Consider the following 13,003-nt stretch of genomic DNA (forward strand, 5'->3'; position numbering starts at 1 on the left):
ACTGTCAAGATCTGAGTATCTTTATATCTTGACAAAGAGGAGAGAGATGGAAGCCAGGGGAAATTGAGAGAGAGGCTGATTAGGAGAACAAGATTCCTGAGTAGGAGGAAAGAGCTGAGGGATAAAGTTGGCTCCAAGTCTTTGGATAGTATTTGTAACTGATAGACTATCCATTAAAGTTAAAGTAAGTTGCTAAAGAAAGGGAGATGACAGCAATTTTCCTGCATGAAAAAATGTACGAACAGGTTTATTAGCTGAATAGCAAATCTGTCACTCTTTACACACAATCAGCCTTTTTATCTTCACTACCTGCATCATCTGTGAATCAGTAAATAAATGTATTTTGAGAACACGAATTATAATATGAACCACTCTAAGCAATTCTAAACAATGTTCATGTTCTTATAAGAAAAATAAATTTTTCTCACTATTTCTCTCCAAGATGGGAATTCTCTTTCTTTTATATCAATAGATGATATACATATATAAAATAAATTTTTTCCCTATATGACAATCAAAGTGATGATTGTCTCATTCTTACATGACATCCTAGCCCAGACTGGCCCAGATGACTTAATCATTTTGTGATTATAATTTATTTCACAAGGTAGCTATTTATTGAAGAAAATGATGAAGTCTTATTCTAAGAAGAAAAGTCACTACAATGAATATAATAGTTGGCTCCATTACAGTTATAAGTACAAATTAAAATAGACTCCTTAAAATGTTTTTAAAATCACTATCAATTGCTTTTGAATGGTTATATTTAAGATTCATCACTTATGTTCTGTTATTTCTGTCTAAATCTTGTAATCTTGTGCAAACATTACTGAAATCAATGTTTTATATAAATAGTTTCTAACATGTTTTCAATTCTCTGATATAAGTGGCAATTATTTCTAGATATACAAAAAATCCAACATATCTTTTATATCTGTCTAGAATAGTATTGTCACCATTTTTGCCATCATCTCTGAGAACATTTTTGCAGAGATTTTCTTGCCAATGAGCATTTAGCATAAGTGGTTGAGTCATATGAAATTGCCAATATGTAACTATTTTTGATCTACAGAATGGCAAGTTCATATGACTCAACTGCATTTTTTGTTGTGCTTATATATGTTTTATATGTGTATGAAATATTTAGCATTATAATGTGTCTACATGGAATACTAATTCATGTTATCTTCATTGCAGGCAGGCAATGTGACACCTAAATCTCCCTCCACTGACATCTTTGATATGATTCCGTTTTCTCCAATTTCACACCAGTCTTCAATACCTACTCGCAATGGCACACAGCCACCTCCAGTCCCTAGTAGATCTACCGAGATTAGTAAGCTTTCTAAACAAATCAATATTTTTGCTATATTTGTGTACATTTTAAATGTTTAATTAGCACTTTATGGGAAATTATATATCTTAACAAGCTCACTAAAAATTTTAATCACTGAAGAATTATGTTTATATATATGTGCCAAATTCAGTTATTTATATTTTACTTAATAATTGAGAGTATACTACTAAAGACATCACTATTTGCATTTGAAACTTTTATGAAAAATGATATTTTGGTACAGGGCTAGTTATATTTTAATACAAAACCATTATGTTTATTGTGTTGGGGTTATATTTTTAATGTTTTTTTTAATGATTAAGAACAGTCCTGTGGTAATTATTTTAATCATTTTGACTCATCATTTAGAGCTCAGTTTAATTTTTTTTATCATAGAGTATATGGATAGTCTTAGTTAAAGAAATATATAAATCTATGAATTCCATGATTTATTTATTTATTAACCCTATGTAAGTGTTCTTTCTTTGATATATACAAAGCTATAAATGCATTGCTTTTCTGATTTACTTTCCGTATATCTGGAAGGAACATAAAAGTCTCTCTGACAAAGTAGAAAGCATCTAACAGATGTTCATCGTCAATGTCTTGACAATATTTTGCTCTGTGCCCTGTCACAGAAAGTGAAAGAATAGTTTCCAATGGCCATGATCAGTCATCAGGTCTAAAGGGGCACTGAAGAAAAGAGAGTTTTACGTATTTTGCTTTATTGAATCCTCTCTGGTTCACATTTGAGATGTTTTCAATGTAACTCTGAAGTTTTAGCTTAAGGCTGTAAAGTATTTCAGAGCCTATAGTTTATTTGTTTCCCTTGCAGAGCTCAACAAAGTGCATTGCACATTTTAGGTACTCAGTAAATTTCAGAGGACTAATTTGTAAATACAAAGTAATAACATTAGAACTTTAAAAATCAGTGTACAAAAATATTTCAATACTTTTGTTGAAATATAGTACATTTAAATTCTTCTGAATATATTTTGTGCCAATGCAAAATATTTTTTTCAAGGAAATAATACATAGTATACACGTCGTGGTGTGTTTTTAGAAAATGTTGCCAATATCCTGATATCATAATGGGGTATTTTTTGTCCTTAAGAGTGTCCCAGATCTCTTCCTTTACCACTGTTTTTTACTTCCTTGGACTACATCAGTGTTTTGCTCACTCATGTATTTAATTCAATGGGCATTTGTTTAGTACATACGCTAGACTTGGGTTACATGCTAGAATTTGACATATAAATTAGAAGTGTATCCACAATGTCAGGTTTTAATCCGAGTAGAATATAAATTGAGAAGAGTGAATAGATTTTAAGATACTTAGAAGGAATAATCCATCAGGATGGTAACTGAGAGTTCAAACTCCATTATGATTCAGGATTTTGGACCAAATGTTGTTAATGGGAAAACTAGAGGTACAGAGGGGGAAACTGATGAGTCCCTTTTAAATGTTAGTGAGTTTGAAATGCCTTTGGAAAATCTAGGCAGAGATGGTCAAATGGTTTTTAGGGATTTATTAATGAGAAACTGAAGTAACATCTTGCTATATTTTTTAATGTCTATCTATCCCAAATGCCAGAGTTTAGTAAATACAGCAGTATATCAATAGAAAGATTAGATAGATAGATAGATAGATAGAAATGGAGTTCTGATTACCACTGTATTATATCTATCTATCATTTATCTATCAATCATCTTCTTGTCTATCTATACTAACAATTTAAGGACAGATTTTTCGACTCAGTTTTAATTGTAAAATTGTCTAAAACTGTAATCCAGTGGGGTTTTAGTAATAGGACTTTTTCTTTAAATGAAATCTTAATTGTATTCATTCATTTATTTTCTTTATATTTTAAATACATAAAAGCAGAAACCTATAAGATTGTTCCTTAGTTTCTGTCCTTACTGCCTGAGAACCCTAGTAGTTCTCCAGAGCATATTTTTGATCTTTGAATATGTATCAGACCTTAAATAATTTGTTTAATATCATGTTTCCTAATTGATTATAAATTGCATGAGGGAAGGCACTTGGCTCTAAAGTCCTTTCCTCAACTGCTTTAATCCACTGCCTAGCAAAATGTATGGCACATAACATGTGTTCAATAAATATTTAGTGGATAAACAAAAGAATGAGTGAAGTATCACCTATTTTTTATTTTTTTGCTCTTGTATTAGATTAAATAATTTTCATGTCATTAATTACATAGCAAATCTTTTTAAATTGAAAATTGGACTTATATGATTTTTTGTTATGAATTTTAGATCCATCTGAGCTGACCAAAATATGCCAAAGAGCTCTATTATATTTATTAATTTGCCTGGTATTGATATGTCTACTTAATATGTAAAGTACTACTTTCTTGACTTGTGGGGGAGTTGTGGACTCTTGAGAATATGAGAAAAAATAAACCTCTTCACAGAAAAACACAACATGCCCACTCATACAAAATTTTGCATTGCATTTCAGGAAGGATCCCTTAAGCCCATCTGAAATCTCTGATGATTTTGAGTCCCAACTTTAGAAAACCTCTGTAATGAGAATCTCTGTTTCTCCTGACAACTCTATTTCCTCTTTATTAATTCATTTCTTTTGACAAGCATCTACCACATGTAAAGCATTGCTTGATGTATTCGTGGTACGGTGGTAACCAGGATACACCTCCAAAGAACAGTTCCTCTTTTCTCTTGTTGGTGTTTTTCCCTTGTTGGTGTTTAACTAGTCTAAGCTCAGGAAAGCCCAGCATAAAGTATACATGTGGATAGGGGCTCATTTGGTCATGCAGGTGCTTCTTTAAATAATCCTGCCTTTGAAACCTAACTCACCCCAACTCACTCCTTCTCATTTCATATACTAAATTATTTTCTTCCTTTTAGAACGGGACCTGTTTGGAGCAGAACCTTTTGACCCATTTAACTGTGGAGCAGGGGATTTCCCTCCAGATATTCAATCAAAATTAGATGAGATGCAGGTGACTATTTTAACAGATTGGCCCGTAAATTTTTTTTTTTTCTTTTTTCTATGGGACTAAGAGAATGTTATTACTAAAACTACCCTTCCCTTGAACTGTTATCAACTTACTTAAAATAATTACTTTAAAATAACAATAACATACATTTAGTCCTAAAAATACTCAGACAGATGCTAAGGATAAGGTTTCGTTGTGTTTTGTTCTTAATGGTGCGATTTACAGTGGCAAAAACATGGTTCTTTTTTTATACAAAATAACATAAATTCTTCATGAGTTAATTATTCAAAATCCAAAAATTGAAAGGTCATTGCACTAGATTTATAAGATTTGATCTCAGTCTTAACAATTATGAATTTCAGAATTGTGAATGGGTGAAGGAAAATCTTTGTAAGAATGAAATCAGTCTCTTAAAAAGAAACATTGTAAAGGGGATCAACTGTATGGTGATGGTCAGAAACTAAACTTTTGGGAGCTTCCCTGGTGGCGCAGTGGTTGAGAGTCCGCCTGCCGATGCAGGGGACACGGATTTGTGCCCTGGTCTGGGAGGATCCCACATGCTGCGGAGAGGCTTGGGCCTTGAGCCATGGCCGCTGAGCCTGCGCGTCTGGAGCCTGTGCTCCGCAACGGGAGAGGCCACAACAGTGAGAGGCCCGCGTACCGCAAAAAAAAAAAAAAAAAAATCAAACTTTTGATGGTGAACACTCTGTCCTGTGTACAGAAGTCGAAATATGATGTTGCACACATGAAATTTATATAATGTTATAAACCAATGTTACCTCAATTAATAAATAAAGCTGAGAGCTAAAATGAAGAATTCCAAAGGAGGAGGGGTATAAAATAATAGGAAGCATTGTAACTATAGTTCATAACTTCTGGGCTCTTATTGAAACAGCAGACACTAAATGACAGCTTCCTTAGGAATGTAGTCCAATTGGGTTTTCATTTCTTTCTCTCCCTTTTATTTTTCAATTCTGAATTGTTCTGGAAGTTTGAAGATATTGGTTTTAAAAGCTTTGTACAGTGGGCCATGATTAGTAATTAGTCTTATAAACACTATAATAAAGTCTTCTCTTTATATTTCCCTTTACATTTTGATGGAGTTATTATATCCTATTTTTCATCAAAAAGACAATATATACACGGTAGAATTCAGGCAGAGACCAATTATATGAAGCTGACTGAGATGTGGTGAAGAGACGGAGTGGTTTTTATTTATTAGGCCTGGGTTAATACATTCACTCTTTATGCTTCATTTCCTGGAAAAAAAAAAGTTGAGGGGTGGATTATGATCTTCTAACACTGACAAAACACTGCTTCCTAGAAAGATGATAAATATCCTTTCACTGATTTTGGACTGAAGGTGTGAAGCAGTCTTCTTTTCTAGGTATTATGTGAACTTCCTTATTATTCTAGATATAATAATGCCTCTGAATTTTAAAAGTTGGATTGTTTAACATACCTTGAGGTTTTTAAAGAATATGTCAGAACAAAAATTTCTCAAGTTGTGTGATTTATAATTCCCTTTTGCATGAAAAATTATTTTAAATCCTTAATATTGACTTAAACTATAAACTATTTCTATAACATTTCTTAAATATTTACAAAAAAGTTATATACATTTTATCCTTATAGTTCTTATACAACTATTAATTCAAAACTTATAAATTAAATAAAAGCAAAATTACAACACCTAATAAAATTCAGATTAAGATCTTTAATATAACAGCATGGATTATTTTATTTGGCTGAAACTAAAACCACCAACATCATACTTGTGTTGATATCAGCATGTATCTTGTTTGATGACACAATTTCCCCACATCTTTTCAATAGTTAAAATACTACAAGATTTTCATTCAAATAGTGCATGATTATTTAGTGAGAATGCTTTATTTATTTCATATAAAATAAATTTATTTTCCTTTTCATTAGTTTTACCAATTATGTTTGTACTACCTTGGGACTAATGCTTTTGTAAGAACAAAAACAAACATGGGCACTGATGTAGTAGTATTTGTTCTCAAAGGTTATACAAAACACAAAGAGTTTCTATTAGTGTTTTTTAGATTTTCACACAACAAATGTTTTCTATAGATGTTTGAAGATAAGCCTGTATCTCCGGGTTTTTGTAGAAACCCAGTTTGAGAAACACTATATTGAAATGATTTAATGATATGGTGGTCAAATAATGTTACACTGTGGTATTTTTGCTTTTGTTTTTGTTTTTGTCATTTCTAATATATTCTTAATGTCTTTTTTATTCTTTTCTGCTTTCATGGTGGGTAGCGCCAGAGATGGTTGGTATATTATTTTCATAATAATTTTAAACAACTTATAACTTCTTAAAGCTAAACCTTAATATTTGCATGCTTTATTTAATAAATATTCAAAAAGCAGTTTCACATGTATATGTCTGATTATTAGTTTTGTTTAAAGAGGTTTTATAACCCATATTTGAAGTTATCTTTTCAGTGACTCAATCACTATTGCATTGTCCACCTCATTGCTTGTCTGTTTCTTTTGGTACACGATGTGTTTGCAAGGTCACTTTAATTAAAGCAAAATAATATTTTAACTAAAATTTATAACGACTTTTGTTATTAATCGTGTTAGCCTAATTAATTGAATGCACACATTTAGCTATTTTTTTCTTTGCATATAATGTAAAAACTTAATACAGTATAGTGTGTTGTATAAACTATATTGAGTTAATAAGCCTAGTGAGATTTTGGATTTTCCTCTTTTATTTACAGAGGAAATCATAGAAATATCTCATGAATGTAAGAATTTAAACAGAAATGTTAAGCCATATTTTTAATAAATTGTTAGAAAATTAGATATTTATTTGAAATCAATTATATCCTTATATGATTTGACATAATTTAAACTTCTTAGTACATGTCACTGACAGGCACATCAGTTTAATAGTATTGATAGCCCAGAAGTGTACCTTGTATGTTATAATAATTTAATACATTAAAAAAAGGAGAGTGACAAGTCAATGAAAGACTTTTGCATTAAGTGATGTTAAGTCAACTGGTTAATAATTTAGGAGAAGATCAATGTATAGCTGAAAACTACAACAAATACTCAGATAAATTTTAGAAGCCTTGGGCAGTTTAAAATTTTTGAAATACAATTAAATATATATCAGACTTTTGAATTAGAAAAACATTTTTATAAGAAAAAGGAAAATATGTACATATAGTTACCTATAGAAGGTCTTCTATAGTTCTTTTAAATTTTCTCTTTAAAAAATATAACTATATCATGTACACATGATTAAAGTAAGTAGACAAATGATTAGGAAACTAAATAATCAACAGATAAATCAAAAAGCATAGCTCACAAAATAAGACCACAGATGGCTATATACTTATAGACATGTTAAGTCTAATCAAAGAAAACATACAAATTAAGAACTATAAAAGCTATTTTAATCCAGCAAATTAAACATTATATTATTTTACTAATATAGAGTGCAAATGAAACTGTGATGAAACAAGCACTCTAAATCATTGCTGGGCCAGGGTCAGTTCACAGCATCCCTTTGGGGAGTAATTTGTTACTAATACTTGTATTTCTGTTTGATGTCAAAAACTTTAATGCAATCTATTCTGAGGAGAAAATAACTATGAATGTGGAAAATCTCTATGCATAAAAACATACAGTCAACCTTATTTATAATTATAAAATACAGGAAATACATTATATTAAAATTAATAGAACATTATAAAATCATCAAATTAGTTTTACAGGGACTCAAAATAATCAAGTTTGTTCTGCTAAGATAAAAAAGAGTATAGAAATTTATATATAATATATCTAATACATTAAATAAGTTATATATAATATATAGTTATTTATATTAGCATTAATCTTTTTTAAATTTATAGGTAGAAAAAAGGGAGACTCAAAGGACATACTTCAACATGTTAATTGTTGCATATGAGCTTTTTTTCTTCCTTGATATGCTTTTCTCCATGTTTCAAAGTAAGAAAATGCAATTGGGGAAAATATTTTATATAAAAATATATTTTTAATAATATATCAATAATAAGATAATTATTTTGTGTGATATGAGTTTATGATAGCTTCCATCACTACATAAGTTAAATAAGCCTTATTTTCATTCAGACGTTTAAAATTCAAGAGGATATGGAAACCTTAAAAGGATTTAGAATGCATTAAGTCATGACTTACTAAATGAAGCCTAGAAGGAAGGGTCAGAAAATGTGTGGGAAATTTTAAGGGGAAAGAAAACCAAGGAGCCATATAACAATGTGTCTGTCAAAAGGGATAATTAAGTTAATCTAAGAGGACTCCTAAAGAATCCTTATAAAAACATGGAGGTATTCTCGTAAGTTATATACAAACATTTTTTGTTGAAACAATGACCCCTATTTTACTTGGATTACTATTCTGCCTTTCATATACTGATAACACATTGATAAATAGTATTTTCAGGGTAACTGAAGTGATAGTGGTTTAATTTCAGAATGAACTGATTAAAAAACAATGGTATCAAATCTTTCCAAAGGTAATATATATCCACATAACTTACCTATCTATCTATCTATCTATCTATCTATCTGATATTCCAGAAGATGACATAGTACATAGATCCTCAGATATCCAAATAAAATATTTTAAAAAGCAGTTTATTTACAATATTTTCAGTTTAAAGTATTGACTTTTCTAAGTATTTGGCGGCTGTTTAAAAAAATATGCATACATGTGGCAAAATATTTCTCTTGTGACCAGAATATGCTTTTAAAACAATGGTAAGTACTCTGACTTTTACTTAACTAAATATAATTTGTATTCCAAGTACCGAGAAGTACTTTTGAAAAACTCTTAAAGTGATAGCATTGCCATGTGGTCTTTGTACTTAGACATAATGAAGAGTGTTCTCTAAACATTAACAGCGAAAAAGGTGTGGCTTGTATTTTGTAATGATTTTCTTCCTCTATATGATAATGTTTACATTGGATTTATAGTAAGTACATTAGATACCGGTTCTAAATGAAAGTAACTTGAGGAAATGCAAATAGATATGCAATTGGCTAACACACGAGTAGATATCATCTAATTAAACAAAACACAGAGCAGAACAGAGGACAAAAGCCTTCTCTTTGAGAGAGATTTTCTTTTCCTCAGGAATAAGCTTTTGTCTACATTTCATTTTATGAGCAAGGATGGGGATGGGGAAGGTGGTAAGACCACAGATAGCCCATAGTTCAACTACCTTATACAGAAGAGAGTTGGGGAGTAGAGAAGGACAAACACCTTTACCACTAACTTTTAACTCAAAAATCTTCAAGAAAAATTTTTTTCATGGCAATTGGGTACTTGGTCTCAATAAATCAAAAGAAATTTAACTTCTAGAAGCATCTAAAACATGCTAGAGGTGAGTGGAATTCAAAGCAATAATTTGCAGCTACGAGCAGCTACAAGGCTAGTAGAGGAAGCTTTCTCCATGGCAAAGTGGTCTGCAGTCCTGTGTTACATACACATAGGATACAGCATTGCATTTAGGGAATACAATGCAATTTATTTTACTAGGCTCTGGATAGTGGTAACCAAGAAGAAAAGGTGAAAACTATCAGGCTGTCATCACCTTGAGGTCTAGCTATCTTACTTATATGAATATTAACCTTTAAAGCCAAGGGATTTAAGCTACAGTAGAATGACATAAAGTAGACTTCACTGAAAAGAAACATTTAAGTCTTAAAATTAGTTAATTCCACATATTTATGTTTTCTTCTATCTCTTATGCGTGCTAACCTCATGTATATTTAAAACATTTAAAACGCTAACGGGTATATAAGCATTTGATAAAAATTTGACAAGCCAACATTTGACATATAATTATTTCCTAGTTGATCAAAACATGAAGATTTCAACTTCTGCTCATACTCTCTTTCATTTACGTTTTGTTTTTGTTTTTGTTCTTGTTTTTTTGCTATGAGAATTTCCTATTTTAATGATTTTACTTTATTTTGCAGGAGGGGTTCAAAATGGGACTAACTCTTGAAGGCACAGTATTTTGTCTTGACCCATTAGACAGCAGGTGCTGATGTCAAGAACAAGAGGTCTTGAATCTGTTAAATTTGTTTTGTATACATATCTATTATTCATTATTACTTATGACAGGTATTATACATGTACCAATATATTTTTGAATCTCATAACTTTCTGAAAATTATTTCAGTAAAATTTCCTCATACTTTCACTGTTGAACTGTAGCATTTTGTTTTAAAAACAACTCACTGTAAAGTAAGTCATACTTTTATGTTCCTTTCTGTTTGTTTTTATGTTCCTTTCTGTTTGTTCTGTTCTGTTTGTTGTAGAAGAATTTATAATTGAAAGACAAATTATCCAAATATCCGCCTGTGTCTGAGCTCTAAATAATTAGCTTCTTCAAATTTAAGTTCATTCTCTAGGATGCTAGTTTATTACTGATTTCCCAAAAGCCATACCTTAAAGATAGCTTTCAGAATCCTAAAGAGATACACCAATGCCAAACTAAATATGTTCTATATTCAAACCAATAGACATGCTACCATTCATTAGACGGATGTCATTTCATGTATGAAATGTCCATATTATTGGGAAAATGTAAACTTTGAATATAATACCACCAGATCATTTTTAGCAGGTAAAGTAACAAAAATATAAATTCCAATAATAATTAAACTAAATGTATTTAGAGTACTTGTTAGTAAAAGCAAGGTAATAATGTTAGTTATTATTATCAGCTACACTCTAAATACTTTAGTTATTTCATAAATAAAGATTGTGGGAAAAATGAAAATTTGCTATTTACAAAACACTTAAAATTTAATTTCTAATGAGATGTTACATTACTAAACATCATCTGATCTGAAGTTTCTGAGAAAAACATTTGGAATATATGCTGTCTATAGTTGCAGTATCTATTACCCATATATACTTTACCAAATATATTTTTTCTGAACTGAATAAGACTATCCTTCTTATATTTTCTCCTTTGATAAAGATATTTTCTCACCAAAGATTATTTTGTGATGACCCATTAGATTTGATACTGTTAAAAATCTATGGCACCTGTTCTTTATGAATTATCAATATTATTTAGCAAATTTAATTTGTATCTGTTTTGTTAAAGTCAGAATCTCATTTTTCACAAAAATGAAATTGCTGCTCAGTTTAGTCTTTAACATGAACAATAACATTTTCTTGCAGCTGATTCTTGATGTGCTGATGAACTCTTTTAAAAATGTTTGTTTCTTACACCTTTGCCCATTATGTAACAGACTGTAATTTGTACTGGGTGCAGCAAAATATGTGGTCAAATTTATAATTTGGTTCATCACATTATAAGAAAAAAATTAAATTAATGAAAATATGAGCTTAGATTGAGGGTAGATCTCAAAAATGTTTCTTTTCCTTTAGTCATGGGAATTTTCTTCACGTGCTAAAGGTACATTTTCACTAAGAACAGAAATCAAATAGGCTTATGCAATATTATATTTGTATGTATCCCCATAATGTTCTGTGGTGTATATAAGCCTTCTTGTTTGCTTTTTGTTATCTGCTAAGTTGTACCTTAATTAGAGGGTAGTATATGTTTCATAAAGAAGAGTCTTTATAATTTTGTTTGTCATATAGTATTTTGGAATTTGTATAATGAGGATGTTTAGAAGCCATATCAATGGCTTTTTTTAACAGATAGAATTTGTATTTTTATTGTACTTTAAAAAGCTTTGTGTAATAGGTATATATTTAGTGGCGATTTATTATCAATGGTAACACAATAGAGTACTTTGCACATTTAAAATATGTTACTGTACCAATTTTTAATGGTAATCAGTTCTGCTACTGGCATGATTAAATAGTATATAATTGGTCATTAATTATGAACATTTATTTCACCAGTGAATTTTTATGAAGATACAGTTGCAAATTGTATTTCTATGTAAACTCAATGATATGTTTGATTTTGCTGAGAATAAATGATTTTAAATAAATTAAATTGTATAATTTATATTTGTATATATAACTCATTAAATAACCTCTAATTAATTTAGACACATTCTGAAGCTAATTTCATGCCAGATTTTCCTGGTCATAGATTGGTGCCAAAAGAAAGACAGAAAGAGAAAGAAGAAAGCAGAAAAAGACTTTAACTTCATTTCTTACAGCCCACACACATTTTAGCTTTATGATCCAACATAATTCAGTTGTGAAAACAGTGGATTTCATCCTGCTGGTGAGAGAGGTCATAGTTTGGTTCCTTTCACCAGAAGCATCTGGTGTAATAACTGTATTACATAAATATCTCTTTTCAGAATTGAGAGCCTTTTTAAGCTAGTAATACAAAGGGTATCTTGGCTGGTAGTCTTAAAAAGGTGGACTTGATAATAGAATTTGAGTGGTGGCTAATTAGAATATCATGAAGTTTTGAATCTATTCAAAACACAATGTTAAGTATTTTAATGGTACACAGGACTCATATGCACAGCTTTGCACACCAATGAGCAATTCATCCATCTGTTCACTAAAATTCATTTATTACTCTATGTGAATATCATGTATTAGGTGGGTAAGAAAACTTCGCGTAAGTTTGCTAACAGACATTGTTAAATTGAAGGTGACGAGATCCCTGTCCTCAGTTAGTTTATTGTTGTAAAGGAAAAGT

The 13,003-nt window shown here is 30.4% G+C and overlaps 1 protein-coding gene across 7 annotated transcripts in view; it reads left to right on the forward strand.

The window, feature by feature from the left end:
- Nucleotides 1–12,349, forward strand: part of GULP1 (GULP PTB domain containing engulfment adaptor 1) — a 264,230-nt gene extending 251,881 nt beyond the window's left edge. For all 7 annotated transcript variants that reach the window (XM_081242869.1, XM_081242868.1, XM_081242872.1 and 4 more), the window contains 3 exons: nt 1,198–1,336; nt 4,226–4,320; nt 10,329–12,349. In XM_081242869.1, coding sequence (XP_081098995.1) covers nt 1,198–1,336; nt 4,226–4,320; nt 10,329–10,400 — 306 coding nt within the window. In that variant the 3' untranslated portion in view covers nt 10,401–12,349. The remainder of the gene's footprint in view (nt 1–1,197; nt 1,337–4,225; nt 4,321–10,328) is intronic.
- The last annotated feature ends 654 nt before the right edge of the window (nt 12,350–13,003 follow it).

The sequence above is a fragment of the Mesoplodon bidens genome (assembly GCF_964165515.1).
Source record: "Mesoplodon bidens genome assembly, chromosome: 8".
In the NCBI taxonomy this organism is placed as follows: Eukaryota; Metazoa; Chordata; class Mammalia; order Artiodactyla; family Ziphiidae; genus Mesoplodon; species Mesoplodon bidens.